The sequence below is a fragment of the Apteryx rowi genome, unplaced genomic scaffold (genome assembly GCF_003343035.1).
Source record: "Apteryx rowi isolate R43461 unplaced genomic scaffold, aptRow1 scaffold_33, whole genome shotgun sequence".
In the NCBI taxonomy this organism is placed as follows: domain Eukaryota; kingdom Metazoa; phylum Chordata; class Aves; order Apterygiformes; family Apterygidae; genus Apteryx; species Apteryx rowi.
Window position 1 is genome coordinate 3,614,653 of NW_020449752.1, and position 17,014 is coordinate 3,631,666.

General features: G+C 43.1%; 1 protein-coding gene across 2 annotated transcripts in view; it reads right to left on the reverse strand.

Annotated features, from left to right (window-relative positions):
- Positions 1-12,717, reverse strand: part of FLI1 (Fli-1 proto-oncogene, ETS transcription factor) — a 94,913-nt gene extending 82,196 nt beyond the window's left edge. The window contains exons 1-2 of one of the 2 annotated variants that reach the window (XM_026071734.1): positions 12,679-12,717; positions 10,718-10,799 (exon numbers count right to left, since the gene is read on the reverse strand). In XM_026071734.1, coding sequence (XP_025927519.1) covers positions 10,718-10,756 — 39 coding nt within the window. In that variant the 5' untranslated portion in view covers positions 10,757-10,799; positions 12,679-12,717. The remainder of the gene's footprint in view (positions 1-10,717; positions 10,800-12,678) is intronic. The other variant, XM_026071736.1, reaches the window with a different exon arrangement.
- Positions 12,718-17,014: the final 4,297 nt, after the last annotated feature.

Here is a 17,014-nt window from a genome sequence, read left to right on the forward strand (position 1 = left end):
AAAAAAAAAAAAGTTCAAAGGCTAGCAAGCTCGAGTAGGTAGTGGTTTTAGGAGGGAACAAAAACAAAACAAACGACGCTGCCAGTTAAACACACGCTGAAAATGGTGCTGCAGGAAAGTGGAGGCGCTTTTCCTTGMGGCCACTTTCATCCCCTTTCCCTTTTCCTCGCTCCCAGTCATTTCAAGACGTGCGATATCGGGGTCTGAATCAGAGATACTGAAGTCAATGGAAGTCGATCCATTGCACTTAAGGAGCTAGGAGCACCTTCCCCAGCCTCCCCTCACAACGCAATTTTCTCGCTAAGCTGTTAAAAACCCCACTGAGCCGGAAAAGGCTTTATAAGTTGAAAAATGACTAAAATTTACAATAATTGTCAGATCAGCTGAAATTAAGGTTCCCGGAGGCTGTGTCAGAGTGGGCACTGCAGCAAAACCAAACCAAAACACCAGCCCTAAAATCTCATTTTAGACCTGGCAAGTCACTGACATGAAATTCTCTCTTTCATTCAAACGAGAGCGATCACCAGAAAAGAAACGCGCTTTCCTTTCCTTTCTTTTTTTTTCCCCGGGAAAGAATTAAACTCTCCAAACGCCCCAAGGAGACAATACCCGCCTGTCCAGCTAACGCGCTCCACTTCCCCCCCTTGCAAAAATAACAAGCAGCGAGCAGCGGAACACATCATGCAATACTTTGGGCGTCCTTTATTCCCCACTTCTGCAAACTGCTGCAGCCCCAGGAAAATAGCAGAGGTTGTAATAAAGGGAGGGTGAAGCCAGGAAAGAAAGTGTCAAAGTAGGAGGACACTCCTGAACGTCAGATCTCTCTGTGCAGGGGATTACCTTGTCCAGTGCCAGTTGTGTCCAGTCTTTTTGTTTCCCCCCTGCCTTTAGTCCAACCACAGGGGGAAAAAAAAATCAAAATTATATCCAAAGTTACTCTGCACCCGCCCCTTCCAAAAGAGAAATACAATAATGCCACTAGTGTTTCTACTCGGCTGCGGCAGAGATGCCTTATTAATACTTTATTTCTCCAAGACCGAAGCTGGCAGGAGAGAGCTGTAGATCCCCCTCGCCCCTCCCTCCTCCCCTCCCTCCCTCCCCCCTCCTCTGAAATTAGCCTCATCAATTCAGCTACAATTTTTGCGTTCAGATGCAGACACGGGACTGAACGTGACCAGACCTGGAGCTTTGGGCTTGCGGCTTGCCAGCGACGGAGGCCGTCTGCAGGCAGGCGGCGGAGGGGAGGGGGAGCCGAGGGGACAGCCCGGCCGCCTGGCCTCGCCCCCGCCGCCGGCCGCCGCCGGCTGCTTTACAATCCAGGGGTCTGCGCCGGGGTCCCCGGAGAGCAGCACATCTGGATGCTGCTAGCGGGGTCAGCTCCCCCCTTTGCCTAGGGCCACAAGAACTGGAGTTCAATTAAAAGAAATCACGCTTAACCCTTTCCTGTCCTCGCTGCGCTCTTCCATTCTCTTTCCCTCCCCTCTCTCCCCCCCCCCCCCCCCCCCGCCCGGCAACTGCTCCCTTCTCCACTCCGCCTGCAGTGTTAGCACATGGCAGGCTGCAGCGACCAGAAAAGCAAGAGGTTAAGGGGAAGAGTGAAACGCATCCTTTCAAAACCCAAATGGTTTCCTCTCTAGACAACGTGCTCTACCAACCTCCGAACAACAACGGGGGTGGGGGGTGAGGGAAAGGCCAGGCTGAGGAGCTAAACCACGGAAGGAAGGGGAAAAAAACTACCCTGGAAGGAGTCTCTGTCATCTACGGACCTCACGGAGCATTTCGGGTTTAGGCTGCGTGGTCGGCAGGTCTTGGCCGGGCTGCGGAGCGGCGGGGAGCTGGGAGCGGCGGGGAGGAGGCACCTGGGAAGAAGGCACCGGCGCACCGAGCGGAGCCCGGCACTCGCCCAGCCCCATCTCCCCGTCGCCAGGAGGAAGGGGCGAACAAGCCCAGCACTCGCAGTGGGTCCCCAGGGCTCCCAAAGACTGGAGGATGTTAAACAGACCCCCCCCTCCTCCACACACACACACACACACACACACACGCTTAAGAGGTATTTTAGGAACCCAATTCTACATTTTATTGCCAGATCGGCACCGTGACCAGAGGGGCTTATTTTGCTAGCCTGAGGATGACTCAAAATGAAGCCTGTTGGGGTTAGACTGGATCCATCACGGATATTCCGTGCTTTACCCCTGGTCCCTGTGTTTGGTCTAAAATCAGATTTGCGAAAAGTCCAAGAGATAAGGTAATGAGCGAAGTTGTTAAACACTATAGCAGACAAGCTGAACGATCTATTATTCTCCTCCCAAATAATGTAACAATAGAACCTTTGCTTCATCTTTTTTTTTCCTTAAAAAAAAAAAAAGTTATCTCAAACTTTTTGGAAAAGGCTGGAATATTCATAAACTTCGTGCGCCAAGTTCTGAATCATCCTAGGTGATCGTTCAGTGACTTTTACATTTAACTGTTTGATAGGAAGGGTGCAAAGGCAGGCGGCTCGCGCTGAGAGGGGCGCGGAGCCATCTCAGGGCGCAATGTGCAAGCACGAGGCTGATAAATGTGTGCGACTTTTAATCTGATGCTCGATTCTTGGATGCATGTGTATGTACAGTAAAGGAATTATGATCTGTTTAATGTGGTTACCACTAGACATCTGGAAAATCATTTGATCTTGGCAACCACGGAAGATTTCAAATGCTTACATTGGGACAGGCTGGTAGAAATCAGTTACTCATCAATTATTATTTTTTAACTGTGCCTATGAATGAAATGAAATTCTCGTCCAAAGTTTTTAATTAGTTCAATACTGATCAAAACACTTRGCATTTTCCCACCTCTTCCCTTGATCCTTTAACTGAATGACAGCGAGTGCAGTCTCACACACAGAAGGTGAAAACGCCGTTTTTAGTGTAATCCAATTGAAATTAATAAAGACATCTTGGATGGAATTTGGCCCGAGACTATTTCCCATCCAGTATCAAAGGAGTTAACCCCTCGGTGTAGTTCAATGCCAGGCTTTCGCGGGAGCAGATACCCTCAAAGATTTGAGTTTTTGTCTCTAATTCACGCGGGATTAGCGGTCACGACTTCATAATTTAAAACGTCTATTTATTCTACAGAAGTAAATATAATGAAAACATCCTCGGGTGTCAATTGGAGGTCACAAATATTCTTTTTAGAGGACGGGAAGGGGGACTGGCTTACTCCACTGTATCTCTTATCAGAACAGCGTCAGCTGAACGCTAGTTAATGCCCTCGCCTGCCTCTCGCGCTTTGCACTAGCGCGGTAAATACGAGAGGAACCCCCCAAAAACAGCAGCCCCACCCTGACTTGGTCACTAGAAAGCGGCTCATTTCCCACTATCTACCCACCAACTGTGACAAAGTTTCCTCTTTTTAAACTAGCTCTGCCTCTCTCTATGCGTGTTTTTGTTCCCTACGCTAGGTTTGTTGTGTGTATATATATATATAATATATATATTACTTTCTATATATAAGATTCTCTATAAACGTATTTATAATGTTTCCCACCGTGCTTTTCCTGGAGCTGTATTTGCAGAAGGCCAGGGTCTATTCTGCTGCAGCCTTTACTAGAGAGAAAGTCCCCACCAACTTCAGTGAATAAAATTTCCGGGTCTGAGTTTCCTCTGGCACTGACTTCGTTGCAAAATGAAAAACGCAACGTGTTTTGTTTATTTCTAAACCTACTTTCTTACAAGACGAAAAGCCCAAACTACAGCCCTGGGACTTGATCCCCAGAAACGAATCCCAGTTTAGATTAAACTAATAGGGTAAAACCTCTGCTTTTCAGTTACAGCAATAAAGGGGAATCAGTTGAGTTTTCCAGCCATGTAATTGAAGGATCGGGTCCCTCCTACCTCACATCTCTTGGTCTACAGGAACAGCTCAGGGGATTTGGGAAGCAGGAGCCAGAAAGTTATTCACTAATAATCAGTACTAAGTAAAATGTAATGTCTTAGAAGTGGAGAAGATGCAGGTAGCTTTGAAGCTGCATCGCGATCACGTGAAGAGTGGGTAAGCAGTGTCCTGGATAGTTTTATTCGAGCTCCACGTCCCAGTAAAACAGCTCCCGCCCTCCCGCCCTCCCCCATCCCGCAATTATTGAAAAGCTAAGCACAAAAAAACAAAAATACTGAAGGCCAAAAAAACAGGCTGCAGTGCACTAGCTCCAAACGTCTGGCCCCTCGCTTGAGGCCATAATTAATTTGAGATTTATTTTTATTGGAGAACCCAGTCTCGTCTGACCTTAGCCAAACAAGACTTCAGCTAGACCCTTGATGCGCTTGAATGGAACAGAATATTTCTCTCTAACTTCTCTTCAGGCGTCCGTGCCTGCTTTGAATTTGTTCCTTAGACTTCATATATCTGGAGATTTACAGGAAAGATTTAAAGCATTTTTTCCCCTTAGCATTCACTTTCTTTTTCTTTCCTTTTTGCTCCCCCTTTCCCTCCACACCTCCTCTCTTTCTAAACACGGGGCTAGGAGAGCTCACGGAAGGCTGGAATAGAAAATACACTGCAACTCGCATGTTGGTGGGGGGACGTTTTTCTGCCAATTGTGAAAGAACAGAGCCATTAGAAGGTCATAGATTGGGGGGGGGGGCTGGTTGCTTGAATTCTGGTGCCTGGAAAGGCAGAAGTCACCGAATGTGAAAGCTTGTCCCTTGCGCCCGCGAGCCTGTTTTATTTTAAAAAGCTTCGACATGCTACATTTCCACCTTATCAAATTAAATTCAAATCGTATCTTGAAGGTAAAGCAGGGAAGAAACAATGCCGGTTCTTCACTACACAGCACTTGCACTGAGCACGGGTAAGAGTTAGGCAGGACTCGCTGGACCCCGGGAAGTGGAAGGGGATTTTAAGAAGCTAAAATAGAAAGGTAGGTGCAAACAAGAATGAAATCCTTTAGCACCAAGTTGTCAGAACGCATTAATCAAAGGCTTGCAAGTCTAACGACTTAACAGCATTTCTGCCTCAAGAAATGACTGTCAAAAAAGAAAACGATCCGGTATATACGTATGTGAATCAGTACTAAGTCTGGGAGTGACATAAGAGTTCAAGCCAGCGCCCATGCTCCTGTACGAGGCTTGGGCGTTGCTCACAGCTGTCCAGTCTACCCCTGTCGACAGAACTACTGCAATTCCCAGCTTCCTTGGAGGAACCTGTTCCCATCCTCCCGAGCCTGGGTGCGAGGAACTGAAATTCTGCTGGAAGCCAGTAACTGCAAAAAATTGTGCAGAAATGGATAAGGCGCTAGAGGATACCCTCAGCGGGAACAATGCCGCCTGAACTGGAGAAATCCAGTCCCTGAAGTCTTTAACTTTCTGCTCTCTGCTAGGCTAAGGCTCCGTAGCGTTTCTGCCTGCTCCACACGAACACACTTCCAGCATGCATGTGTCCCTGAACACCTGTAGGGCGCATTCCGCCGTCAGGCTGACCGGGAAACACGTCCCTAGGTGCGATTTCCCCTCGGATGATTCATTAGGCATGATCTGCGTTGCGAGATTTCTGTTGCAAATAATAATAATAATAATAATAATAATGGAATACTCTTTCCTTGCAACCTGTCCCCGGGGCAGCCTCTGGCCGCTACTGCGGAGCGGGAATGATAACGTGTCCGTGTCAGGGTTTGTCAGTAGCCTTCAGACTTTCCTCTCCAATGAAAATCTCCCTGTTTTGTTCCTCAAAAAATCCCTCTTTAGGGCTTCTGTAAACTTTCCAGGCAGAGTGAAAGCAAGAACAAACCAAATATTGTTTCCAGCCACCCAGACTATTTTGCCTCCATGAATATGCTTCTTTGTACAGTACCACAAACATTATGGCTGCATGAAATCCATTTTTAAAGCGAGAACTGYGCTTGCACGGTGGTTCCTTCCTCCCATCTCTTGGAGGCCAGAGTAAAGCGCGTCTTCATGCCCGTTCAAAGGTCCGGCCTGGAGACCATCGCACAAGCCCGCATGGGGAATATGCCCTGTTGCTTTTGCGCCTGTTGCCCCAAATCGGCCAAGGGGTCGGAGTGGGGAGCAAGCACTCTTGCCTCCCCCAGGAGCGCCGGTCTGAGCAGATGTTGCAAAACAAACCAAGGTCCAAGGCGTCCTCAAGCGTTACCTGAGCTGCTTCTTGGGAACTGGCTGAAATTTGCCTTATCGGGTGACTGTTTTAATACTATCCTCAGGCGAGGAGAAGGTGAGAAGGGGAAAAGCAGTGGTAACTCCGGGATATCGAGCTCCAAACTGACGGGGCTCCCAACGCAGCCAGACGCGAGAGTTCAATCCTTAGGGATCAAAGCAAAAGAGGCAGCGCAGGGCCACCCAGTGTTTTGATCCCGGCCACGGCAGGGAAAGCCACCGCCCCCAAGGTTCCCCCTCTGCAGGGACAAGCCCGACGCCCCAGGCAAGCTGGACAGCAGAGCCTGAGGTGGCAATGCGCCCTTGCAGGTTAGGAGGGTGAGAAGGGAGAGTCCTCCCCCCCCCCCCCCCAGCACTTCGCAGGTATTAGAGGGCAGCAGGGGCAATTACCACCCTCTTGTTTGCCTCGTCTCTTGAAGGGGCAAAGGGGCTTTGCCCGGCGAGCCTTGCCGCCGGCTCGCACGGCCGGTGCCGAGGAAGGGGCTCGGGGCAGAGAGGGGGCTCGGCCGCGGAGCCCCGCGGGCTGCCAGCGCCGGGGGGCCGGAGCGGCGCTTACGAGCTGGGGAACCGAAAGCAGAAGCGATGACTTTTCTGTGCGAGGAGGGGAGCGATAGAGAAGATAAGTGTGTTTGGATGCCGCTGCTGCAGGGCATGAGAAAAGCACTGGCGAATAACACGCCGCCAAACTGTTCTTGTACGGCACTTACACACACACCAAACCACAAACTGGCAGTGCAGGAGGGGAGTGAAGACTGCTGTGGCAATGGTAATAATTAAAAATTCAGTATTCAGAGGTCATGTTGCTTTGCTTATAGCCCTAATTCTTTCCATATCCCTATAGTCAGGATTCCAGTGCTGTCTTTTAAAATTTAATTTCCCAATTATATTACATGTTTCATTCTCTAAAGTCAAATACTTATGTTTAGATGAGATTAGCACCCTCTGATAGACTGCAACTTATTAAGTACTTGCAGATCAGTAAGTCCCATAATGGTATAAAAGATACAAATACATTATTAACTGTGTAAAATAAAACAGTAAGGACCACAATTAATTTGTAATATTTATGATTTCCTACCACTCTGTCGTGTTAAGGCCCATACGAGAAGTGTGTATGAGAGGAGAATGAGTAGTCCTGTCATGCACTTATATAGGATCTTTTAACAGACAGATACCGTTACATATGTTCTATCTGATTGTGATGGAAATCAAGGTTACAACACCGAGAAGCTGAACTTTGCCCGTGTGACTCAACATAAACCATTCTTGTTAAAACAAACCATTTTAAAATTCAAATCCTCCTCTTCTTCCTCCTTCTCTAACTTCTTAGCCCCACCCCTCCCCTTTGCATTTTGAAAGTCATGAGTAGAAAGATAGTATGGCCTGAAGGTGGTCATAGTCAGACTGTTTAGTACTGCAGGGGTAGGACAGCAAATTTGTTCCTCCTGGGACCTTCCACGGACACCCTGCTAGCAACCTCTTCTCAGACACAATGCAGAGAGATGGGTAATTTTTCTCCACAATGCAGGGAATAAACTCTTAACGTAAAGCTTACGTACGTGATGCATTTGGGGAAGAAGATTTACAGAAGATATTGAACCCAATCTTGCTTGTGTTCCACATAATAGAGTTATGGTACCAGTACTCAGTCAGGATTGCGCCAATGTAATGAATACATTAAAATAAAGAATTCCTCCCTCCCACAAGATAGGCAAATACATTTTTTCAGAGAAGGAACGGCATGCTAAAAAATGCAAAAAAAAAAAGAAAAAAAAAAGACCTGGGAAGAGAGAGGGAATTGGAACTCAGAACCTCCTGCTTTTTAAATGTCTTCCTTGAAGAGCAGTGTGGGGAGCAGGAAATAGAAGGCAGGAGCTGTCTAAAACTGAACAGTGCATGCTCCTTACAGAGCACTTTCATCTGCACTTGGAAGGTCGAGATACTGAGGCACAGAGAGTTGAAATGTCTTGCGCAGGAACACCAAGTCCACCCTGGCAGAGCTAGGATCAGTATCCAAGTTTCCTGACTACTTTCCTAGATCATTAGGATCACCTCTTTTACAAATAAGCCAGTTACCGTCAAAATCACTCTGTGGGCATTTGGTACATTGGAAGCAGCAGAAGCTTTGTCACCAAACTCACAAGGCCAAAGTTTGGCCTGACCTGTTTGTTTAAGGCTCTGATCTTCACAAATGTAAGCATGTTCTTACTTTAAAGAACAACTCCACTAAATTGAATGAACTATCCAGGTAACTTTTTGCACCACTGGGTGCAAAAACTTAAACTTTCTAAAGCCTTTCAGAGATATTTCCTTTGTCTTCAAAGGATTTTGGATCAGTTCCTAAGAGACTTCTGTCAAAATCCTGTTGATTTTAAGCACAGAAACAAGTCATTTCCCCAATGACTTTGGTGTGAATGAAGCTTTACAGACAAAATACCAGAAGACAAGGTCCTTGCCCAAAATAATGGCAGCTGAGGATGAAGGGTTGTAATAAAAGGCAGAGCGTTCAGCATCATGCAGCTCACTTATCTCTCCACCACTGAAACACTGGATGTAAGTCCAGCCTTAGAAGTTCTTCCTAGTGGGTAAAACACACGTTTATGGGAAGAAAATTTTGTCCGAGCACTTTGCCTGCAGGATTCTGCTTAATGAGAAGGCTGTTCTGATGCTGTTATGGCTTGACTCATTTGATCCTTTTGTGAATGTTAAATTATTTAGGCCTGGATCTTGCTTCCACTTAATTCAAAAGGAATTTTGCTACTAACTGCAGTGGCAGCTGGATCTAGCCTCATAACAAAAGGCAATGATACCATAATATAGGATATCAGAGGGCCTTCATCTTTTCATTCTAAACAGAACGCATATAAGATCATTTCCCACATATAGGGATGCCAAAGGAAAATTAATGCGAAAGCTGGGTACAGACTGCATAGCATATTTCTTTACTTGAACTTCTTGTGAATTCGCTTTCATGATATTTGCATTTCATTTGGTTTCCACTAAGTTTCTGTTCTTACAGAATCTGGTTCAAAACTATTTGAATTTAATAAACAAAATCTAATCAGCAACATTCCCTGAAACACTGAGCTATGAGTGTGTTTTGGGGGATATTAACTGAACATGGAATCTTGACAATTTCCAGTAGAACTTGCTCAAAAAACCTGGTCCAGAGAGCTGCACTAGTTCACCCAATCAGGGAACACAAGTAAAGCCACATGACCGGGGACTCATCCCATGAAGCTTGCATTTCAAATACTAATACTCCTAACAAACTGTCTGCAAAATGAGCTTCAGCCTAGGGATTATATACAGGAATTATTCAGTGAATCATTTCCAATAATGTGTATGTAACACGAACATCACAATCGGCTCATGGATCATTGACTAAGGGAAAAAGAGAGAGAGACAGAATTCCTGTAATAAATTATTCATTACAAATTATCCACCCAGCTCTAGTTAACACCCTTCTGTGTTTCTTCAGCCTGGGAGAGAAGAGGCTTGTGTTTTAGATTTTCCCTAAGTGCTGTTGCATGCAGAGTTTGCCTTAAACGTGTAACCCAGATGTCTCAGGCTTGGTTTATTTACATTCTTGGGAACTGTTGTGGAAAAAAAAACTATATGATGTCAAATATAATATAGTACTCAATTGRGCTATAAAGGGACAAGGCTGTGCCAACCCTTCCTTGGAATTTGTTTTAATCTTACAGAAAAAGAAAGAGGAAGAAGTGGCCCATCAAAATACATTCTAAGATTCATTTTTTTGCTTAATAAAAAGATATACAACCAACTATTCAGAGTACAAAATCTAGTAGTACCTGGCATTAGCCATTACCAGTAAAGCTTTTTAAAGTCAGTTTAACTACTGAATTGCATGGAAGAATTGTTCAAGGTAAGCCATAAGTAACACTGTGAAACAAATCCCAATATTATATACCATTGCCTGGTGTGACAATTCATTTATTTAGCAACTGAAAGAGATGGTTTGGTTTAATTCATTAAACACTTTTTTAGCCTTGAAATTCATTTTGAAATGTACCTGTTGAAAACAGAACTATACACATCATCTTGCATATTGAATTCAGTGGTTGGCTCAGCAGAGAGTTAGGAGGATATTAAATGAAATTTAGCTTTGGTTTAAGACTAAATGGTATCTAGGAAATCAGAAAATTGGAAACCAATTTAGGAAACCACTATGATATAATACTGGTAGCACACCACCACTATCATATTGGTTTCAGCATAACAAACCACTACTATAATGTAATTCAGGACACTCTCACTATAATATTAGTTATAGTATAATCTACCAAACCAAGCATCAATGTATTATAAAAAGACAAGACCACTCTAACATACTGTTGGTCCCCGATGATTCAACTTTTGACTCGGCCCAGAGCTATAACTGAGATACTTCAGACTCTAACCCAACTCCCCTTGAAAGTAAAGGACATTTTTCTGCTAACTTCAGTGAGAATGGGAATGAGATTTTCAACTAATACACATGACTGTGAATTTTGGAGGATTGTAATTTTTGACATTACCTGTTTAAAGATGCTGTCATGTCTTACCTTGACGTAAGACGAAGTGTCTGGTACAGTCTGAAACATCCTTACTTGTTTAATAGATATCTTTAAAGGTCCTAAAATTGACCTGAAATTAAAAAAAAAATCATATATGTATATACACAAAAGTGAAAAAGCACAAAGCACTATTTAAAAAATAAGGTTAGTGATAAAGCTTAATGAGAAGCGATCAAGCATTTGAGTGTGCCCTTTAAGGAAATAACACAGAAAAACGTCCACCACAATAACTAAATGTCAAGTGACAGACAGGACTTCAAAAGCAGGGTTTTATTTCTAGGTTTTAACAATAGTTTGTTTGGTTTTGTTTTTGGGGTCCCCCCCCAGGAAAGAGCCTTCTTCACTTTTGACCAGAGCAGAGGGAAATGTTTGACATGTGATTAACTGAATTTCTTAGCCAACAATTAAAATCCAGCAGAAAYACTCATGTTTTCACGTCGAGACTAGTTAACCCTATTGACTTGTATCTAAGGGTTTCACTTGGCTAAATGAAGGGCAGTTGCCTTTCGTGACTCATTGAAACCATTCCGAGCCATTAGCCTGCCGGCCTTTATTGATTTAAAGAACCTTTTCCACCAATAATAATTAAACAATAAATTTAAAAAATAGCGAACGGAAGTATCATTCCAAATAGCAATAAAAAAAAAAAAAACAGAGTTGTCAATCTCAGCCTTTCTATTTCGGATAGTGCTTTAACTTTGTCAAACATAGCTGTGCTTTATCTTAGGCTTGTTTCAATGCAGTGCATCTGTTTTTCTGTAGTTCTAAGACTTGATGATCTCCTGATGAACCGTTTTTTTGTGTGCCTCCCTCCCCCCCGACATCACTGCAGAGATTAACAACCGTCGTGAAAAATGTAATGGTGTGGGGGAAAATAAATTTGTAGTCACTAAGATATCTGACATCTATTTTTTCTATCAAGATCTTTAGTCCCTCAGAAAGCGCTAGAAAGCGATATAAACTATAATCATTCCACCGTTAAAACGCGTGAGCCCCCGTCTTAGTAATTGCAGCTATCCTGACGCTCCCGTTTTCCCGGGGTGGGAGGGAAGAGTCAGAATTTCATCCAGAACTCGGAGCGGGAAGAAAACGCAACTTGAAAATTTTCATTACAAAATTAGAAGTACGCATGAAGAGCCGCGCACGCTGGTTAATCACGAAATATCCTCGTTTGGTTAATGAAGAAGTCSGAAGGGCGATGGAGCTGCCTGCCCCCTGCTCTGCCGAGCTGCCGCCCCAGCCGCCCCCGCAAGCCCCCGCGGGCAGCACCCGTGCTCGCCCCCAGCCCTCTGCAGCGCCAGGGCAGCACCTCCGTGCCCGCAGCGCCGGGGTCGCTTTGAAACATCTGCTGATTAAAAAAAAAAAATACAGAGAGAGAAAGAGAAAGGAAGAAAAAAAAAAACCCAACCCGACAACTCTGGAAAATAAAACTCAAGTTCTCTATCTGCACGTACCCCCCCCCTTTTATTGATTTTTAAAGCATTTATTACGCGGCCAGCTGGCACAGAAGGGCAACTGATTATAAAATCGACAATGTGTTTTTGATAAGTACAATTCTTTTTTTCTGTCGTCCTCCCTCCTAACGCATTCCAGTTTCTTTTGCTTCTGAACTTGCAACGGGGGGTGGGGGTAGACGGAGTTGAGGGACAAGGTAATTTTTCTTAGCCAGTAAATTTTCTAGGGTCAAGGATTCACATATCAATTTCCCCTGCTCCCCTCTTTGCCCCTGATTACCCCCCCCCACTTACCTCCCCTGTATAATTACACATGTTCATATAAATAAATACATCTGCATATTTGGAGTCAGTCTTAAAAAGTCTGCTGTGGATTATTTATCAATCATATTACCCTGCCAGCATCAGTCGAAACGTAAAAGGGCCTCGTAAACTACTTTCAGAATTCACCTCTTGCTTATTCTTACTATTCTTACTATTATTTAAATGACTCACCTTTTATACCCTTTCCCCTCAACCAGTGGAAGACCAGTTTGTAAAGATCCAGATTGAGACAAAAAAAAAAAAAAAAAATTCCCCACCACTTCTGGATTACTACCCTGCCGCTGCAGTTTTGCAAAGGAGAGATTAAACTTGTTAGATCCGAAGCAGCGCTGAAGTTAAAATTCCCAGCCCATCCAGACAGGCTGCATCAACCAGGCATTTCCTCAGGGGGCTTCTGTAATGCTCGCAGCTCGAGTACGTGCTTTTCTTTCCCTCTCTTCTATGCCCTCTACTTTTCATTTGATTTCCGTTTTCCCCTTATCAATATTTCAGCTGCGCCCTCAGATTAATCATGGTTATGTGACATCTTCKCTCGAGGAGCCTGCCCTTACGCTACTTGCGACTTTGAAGAACAACAAAAAGAAATTCACAACTTTCTTAAAAAAAATACTGTTGAGGAGTCAAGCCGAAAAGAGACGCTGAGTGGAGCTCAAGTGCTACTTTAAATCCCCTTTTTAAGTAAGGAAGTTTCAAATATCCGTTTTAAAATCATCGTTCCTTACTTTGGGCTTTTTTTTCTGACTTTTACCTTGAAAATAGTTAACCCATTTCCCTCTGAAGCAGAACTGAAAAGATTACGCACCACGCTCACTGAGTTTTGCAGATGCACACGGCTAGAAAAGCGAGATGAAATAGTCTCAAAACTATTCGCTATTGGACCAAAAATTTAGCCATTCTCTCTGCAAGCCAAAACCTCCAGATCCTTTTAGCTATTTAATAATACCCTACCAGATAGTAACACATTTAGGGAGGGGAAGAAAAAACMTCTTCAATTCAGGGATAATTTTTTCCAAAGGGATCACATTTCTGGTGCATATTGTTATCTCAGAAGGGTTAGCAGACAACATTTTGCACTAACCTGGGGAAAGAAACGTACAGGGATTTTAGTAAGACATCAATTTTAAATGAAACCCTCATAAGGGTTACCAAAACTATTTGGAAAATGTCCTTCCACTCTCTATTCTGTTTCTCTCTTTCCCGGCTTTGCCCCAAATTCCAACATATTGAAACATTTTTCTCCTTAATAAGAGGAACATATAAAGTGAAGGGGTGAAAGGGCAACCTGGGAGCCGTGCCTAGAGCTCCGAACACAATTTACTCGCTGGTAGACGAGGCGTTTAGCATTCCTCCCAATTTCCAAGGAAAACAGACTCAGACCTGTACCTAGTGACCAGGGACCTCGCCAGAGCCACTTTTTAATATAGAAATTCTTCGGATTCTTTGTTATTATTGTTGTTATTGGTGTTAAGAGAGAGTTTCCTAGACCAGGTAAGCGTCAGGGATTTTAAGAGGAAGATCTCAGGAAGATAACTTCCGATGGAAGGAAAACGAGGGTTCAAAGCGACAGGAGGAACTTGCGAGGTGCTCGGGAGAGAAGGCTCTCTCTTTCGGGGATCGAAAATACAGGTTGAAAAAAACCCAGCATTTTCATTTTTAAAGGGCTTTAAAAAACCGCATGCATCAAGGTTAAAACTGCTGTTTCCAAGCCTTAATCTCATTATTCTGTGGGGATGTGAACACCTCCTTCTACACACACGCAACCGAGCTAACTAGCGACTGAATCAGATCACATTTCAAAGTCATTTTTCATTCTTTTCTCACGTTTCCACGTGTGAATTACACAAAACACGTAGTTGAAGAGGAACCCCGAGGGCTTACTATTTTGTTAACAAAACCTTCTTCCTATCATTTTTGTTGAGGGGGTGCTAACAAACATTTGCATCTCTTCCCGTGCATTTTCCTGTCAGTTTCCTCTTATTTTTTGGCAAACGTGCCCCAAATTTCAGCCTAGTTCCGACAGAGGTAGATATAGGGAACCATTGAGCACACACACCTAATAAGTTGCAATGAAATAAACTTTAAAGGCTGGTGTTAACAAAAAGGACGTAAAGAACTTAGAAGTTCAGGGGAAATACTTCCCCTGAATCCTGAGCTGTGTTCACTACCTCTTGTAATCAAACCCCACAGTCGAGTCGAGAAACCCATGTGGCTAGTTGCAGTCATCTTGGGAGCTTTACTAGCCCAAAAGAAAATTGCTGGCAAATTGGAAACAGCTGCAGCATTGAAGAAGGGAAAAAAAAAAAAATCACCCCCCCCGGCCCCTGAGCAGAGAAAGTTACAGAAGTTTTGTTTACACAAATAGCTTCAATGCAGACATGACATTTCAAGTTTTCATCAACAAACTGTAGGTGACTTGAATGTAAGCAACATTTCAACATTCATCACTGGCAGTGATTTTTTAAAGATGCCTATGAAATCTCTCCCTCTCACACATACACACTTCCAGTTCGCTTTTGTGGCAGCTGCTCTCGCCTGTGCCTATGCCCCCTTTAACAGGGTGCTAGCAACACAAACAGTGACTTAAAACCCACAAAGAATTTTATCCAAGGGAGGGGGGGAACCTGACAAGTGCTCAATTCTCATAAGCCTGTTGGACAATTGCTAGAACAAATGAAACGGTGGAAAAGCTCAGAGTCCTGCAAAATGTGCTCTTTTCATGTTTTCTATTTATTAGATACGTTAAGAGAAAACAGACTCATATGAGTCCCAAATGTAGGCAGAGTATTAAAAGAGGCATGTGTATGCTCCAGCAATTACAGCTGAATTTGATTAAAAACGTCATGAGGACTGCAAAAGCAGGAGTTACCTGATACACTAACCCTGAGGTTGCTTTAGGATGAATTATAACACAATTCATTTTATTTTAATAGGTCACTATAAGATTAACTGTTTAAGGATGGAGCTGTGCTATAAATGTTTACATCAAACCAGAAATAAGCAAGCTTTACTTTCTGGTTGTTTAGAAATAATGTTTATTACATTTTAAAATTCTTCAACATGTTAATTAGAAATAAGGGGAAAGTATGTGAAGTCAAAAGGAGTTCCAGTACTTGACATGTAACCACACACACACTTCTATGCTTCAGTTTCTCTTTCCTAAGAGGAAAATGTAGGGACTTTTAACTGGCCATCACCCTTTCCACATGCTATGGGAAAACAATGACAACAACTTTTTTTCCCCTTTTCCTCTCAAGGTCTTGGTCCAAAATTTGAAGGCACTTAGTAGCCTGGGCCCAAGACATCAAAAAGATCAGCCAAAGCTGGGGTTATGATCCTGTCCCAGTAGCACTGTGGAATTAGTCACTATAACAGCTAACTTTGCGTGTTCAGGAGGGAAAGAGCTTGAAGACCTATCTGTGACTGCAGGACAAAATCACACAGGCGTGAAGGACTTCAACACACCTTCCCACTCCCTATTCCCAAAGCAGGGACTGTGTCTTTGAACTTGCTTTTGCTGGTACAAACATATCACACAGATAGGTCCAAGAGATTGAATAAAAATAGCCTCATAAACTTCCCCCTCAAAAAAGAAAGGGTGAAACAGAACTACCATGCAGAGATGTTCATATGATTTTTCATCTGGTGTACTGCTGGGAAGTTTCTGGATGAGATAAGAACCCCTCTGTGGCTGCAAATATTTATATATATATATATATATATATATATATATATATATGTGCTATCTTTAAGCATCATCTAATACAATATGTATTTGTGCCTGACTGGAAATCTAAGAGGCAATTGACTTTAATTATCATTAGTCATAATAGTACCGTATTGTTGAAAGTAAAATATTAATTCCATAGGAAATTCCTACCTGTTGGAATTTATTTTCTTTTGGAATCCAAGAGAACGACAGCTTTTGAATTTTAGCACAAAAAGAAACTTCTGCAATATTTACTTTGAGAAAAACTCAAAAAATTCATCATCTCAAAAAGTCTCATTTAGAGAAATAGAAGACCCATTTCAGTGAAGATAGGATGTTTCATTTTAACTAGTCAATATAATTAAAAGCACTTTGATAAATTCCACTGAAAATTGGCAAAATTGATTTAGATTTTTTGGGAAATGTTTCAACTTTGTTAAATCACCATCTGCCAATCAAAAACACCTTCAAAATAAAATATTTTTCACTCAGGTCTAATATTAATGATGAATGTGATTATTAGATTAAATTATCATAAATTGTTGATAAATAATTATCACAACAAAAGAAAAGTTTTAGTAATGGAGATGAAATGAGGGGATAGGCTGAAAAAATGAGTTGACATCTCATAATTGTTAGGTTCTATATTGTTCTTAAAAAAAGGAACGTTAGGTGAAAGTTCATATTATCTCTCAGGCGGTAAAGATTCTGCTTAATTGGAACAAGAATCTCTCACTTTTGCTGAACTCTCTGGGTTTGGGGTGTTGGTGTTGTTCACACCGTTTGTCTTCCCTAATGTTA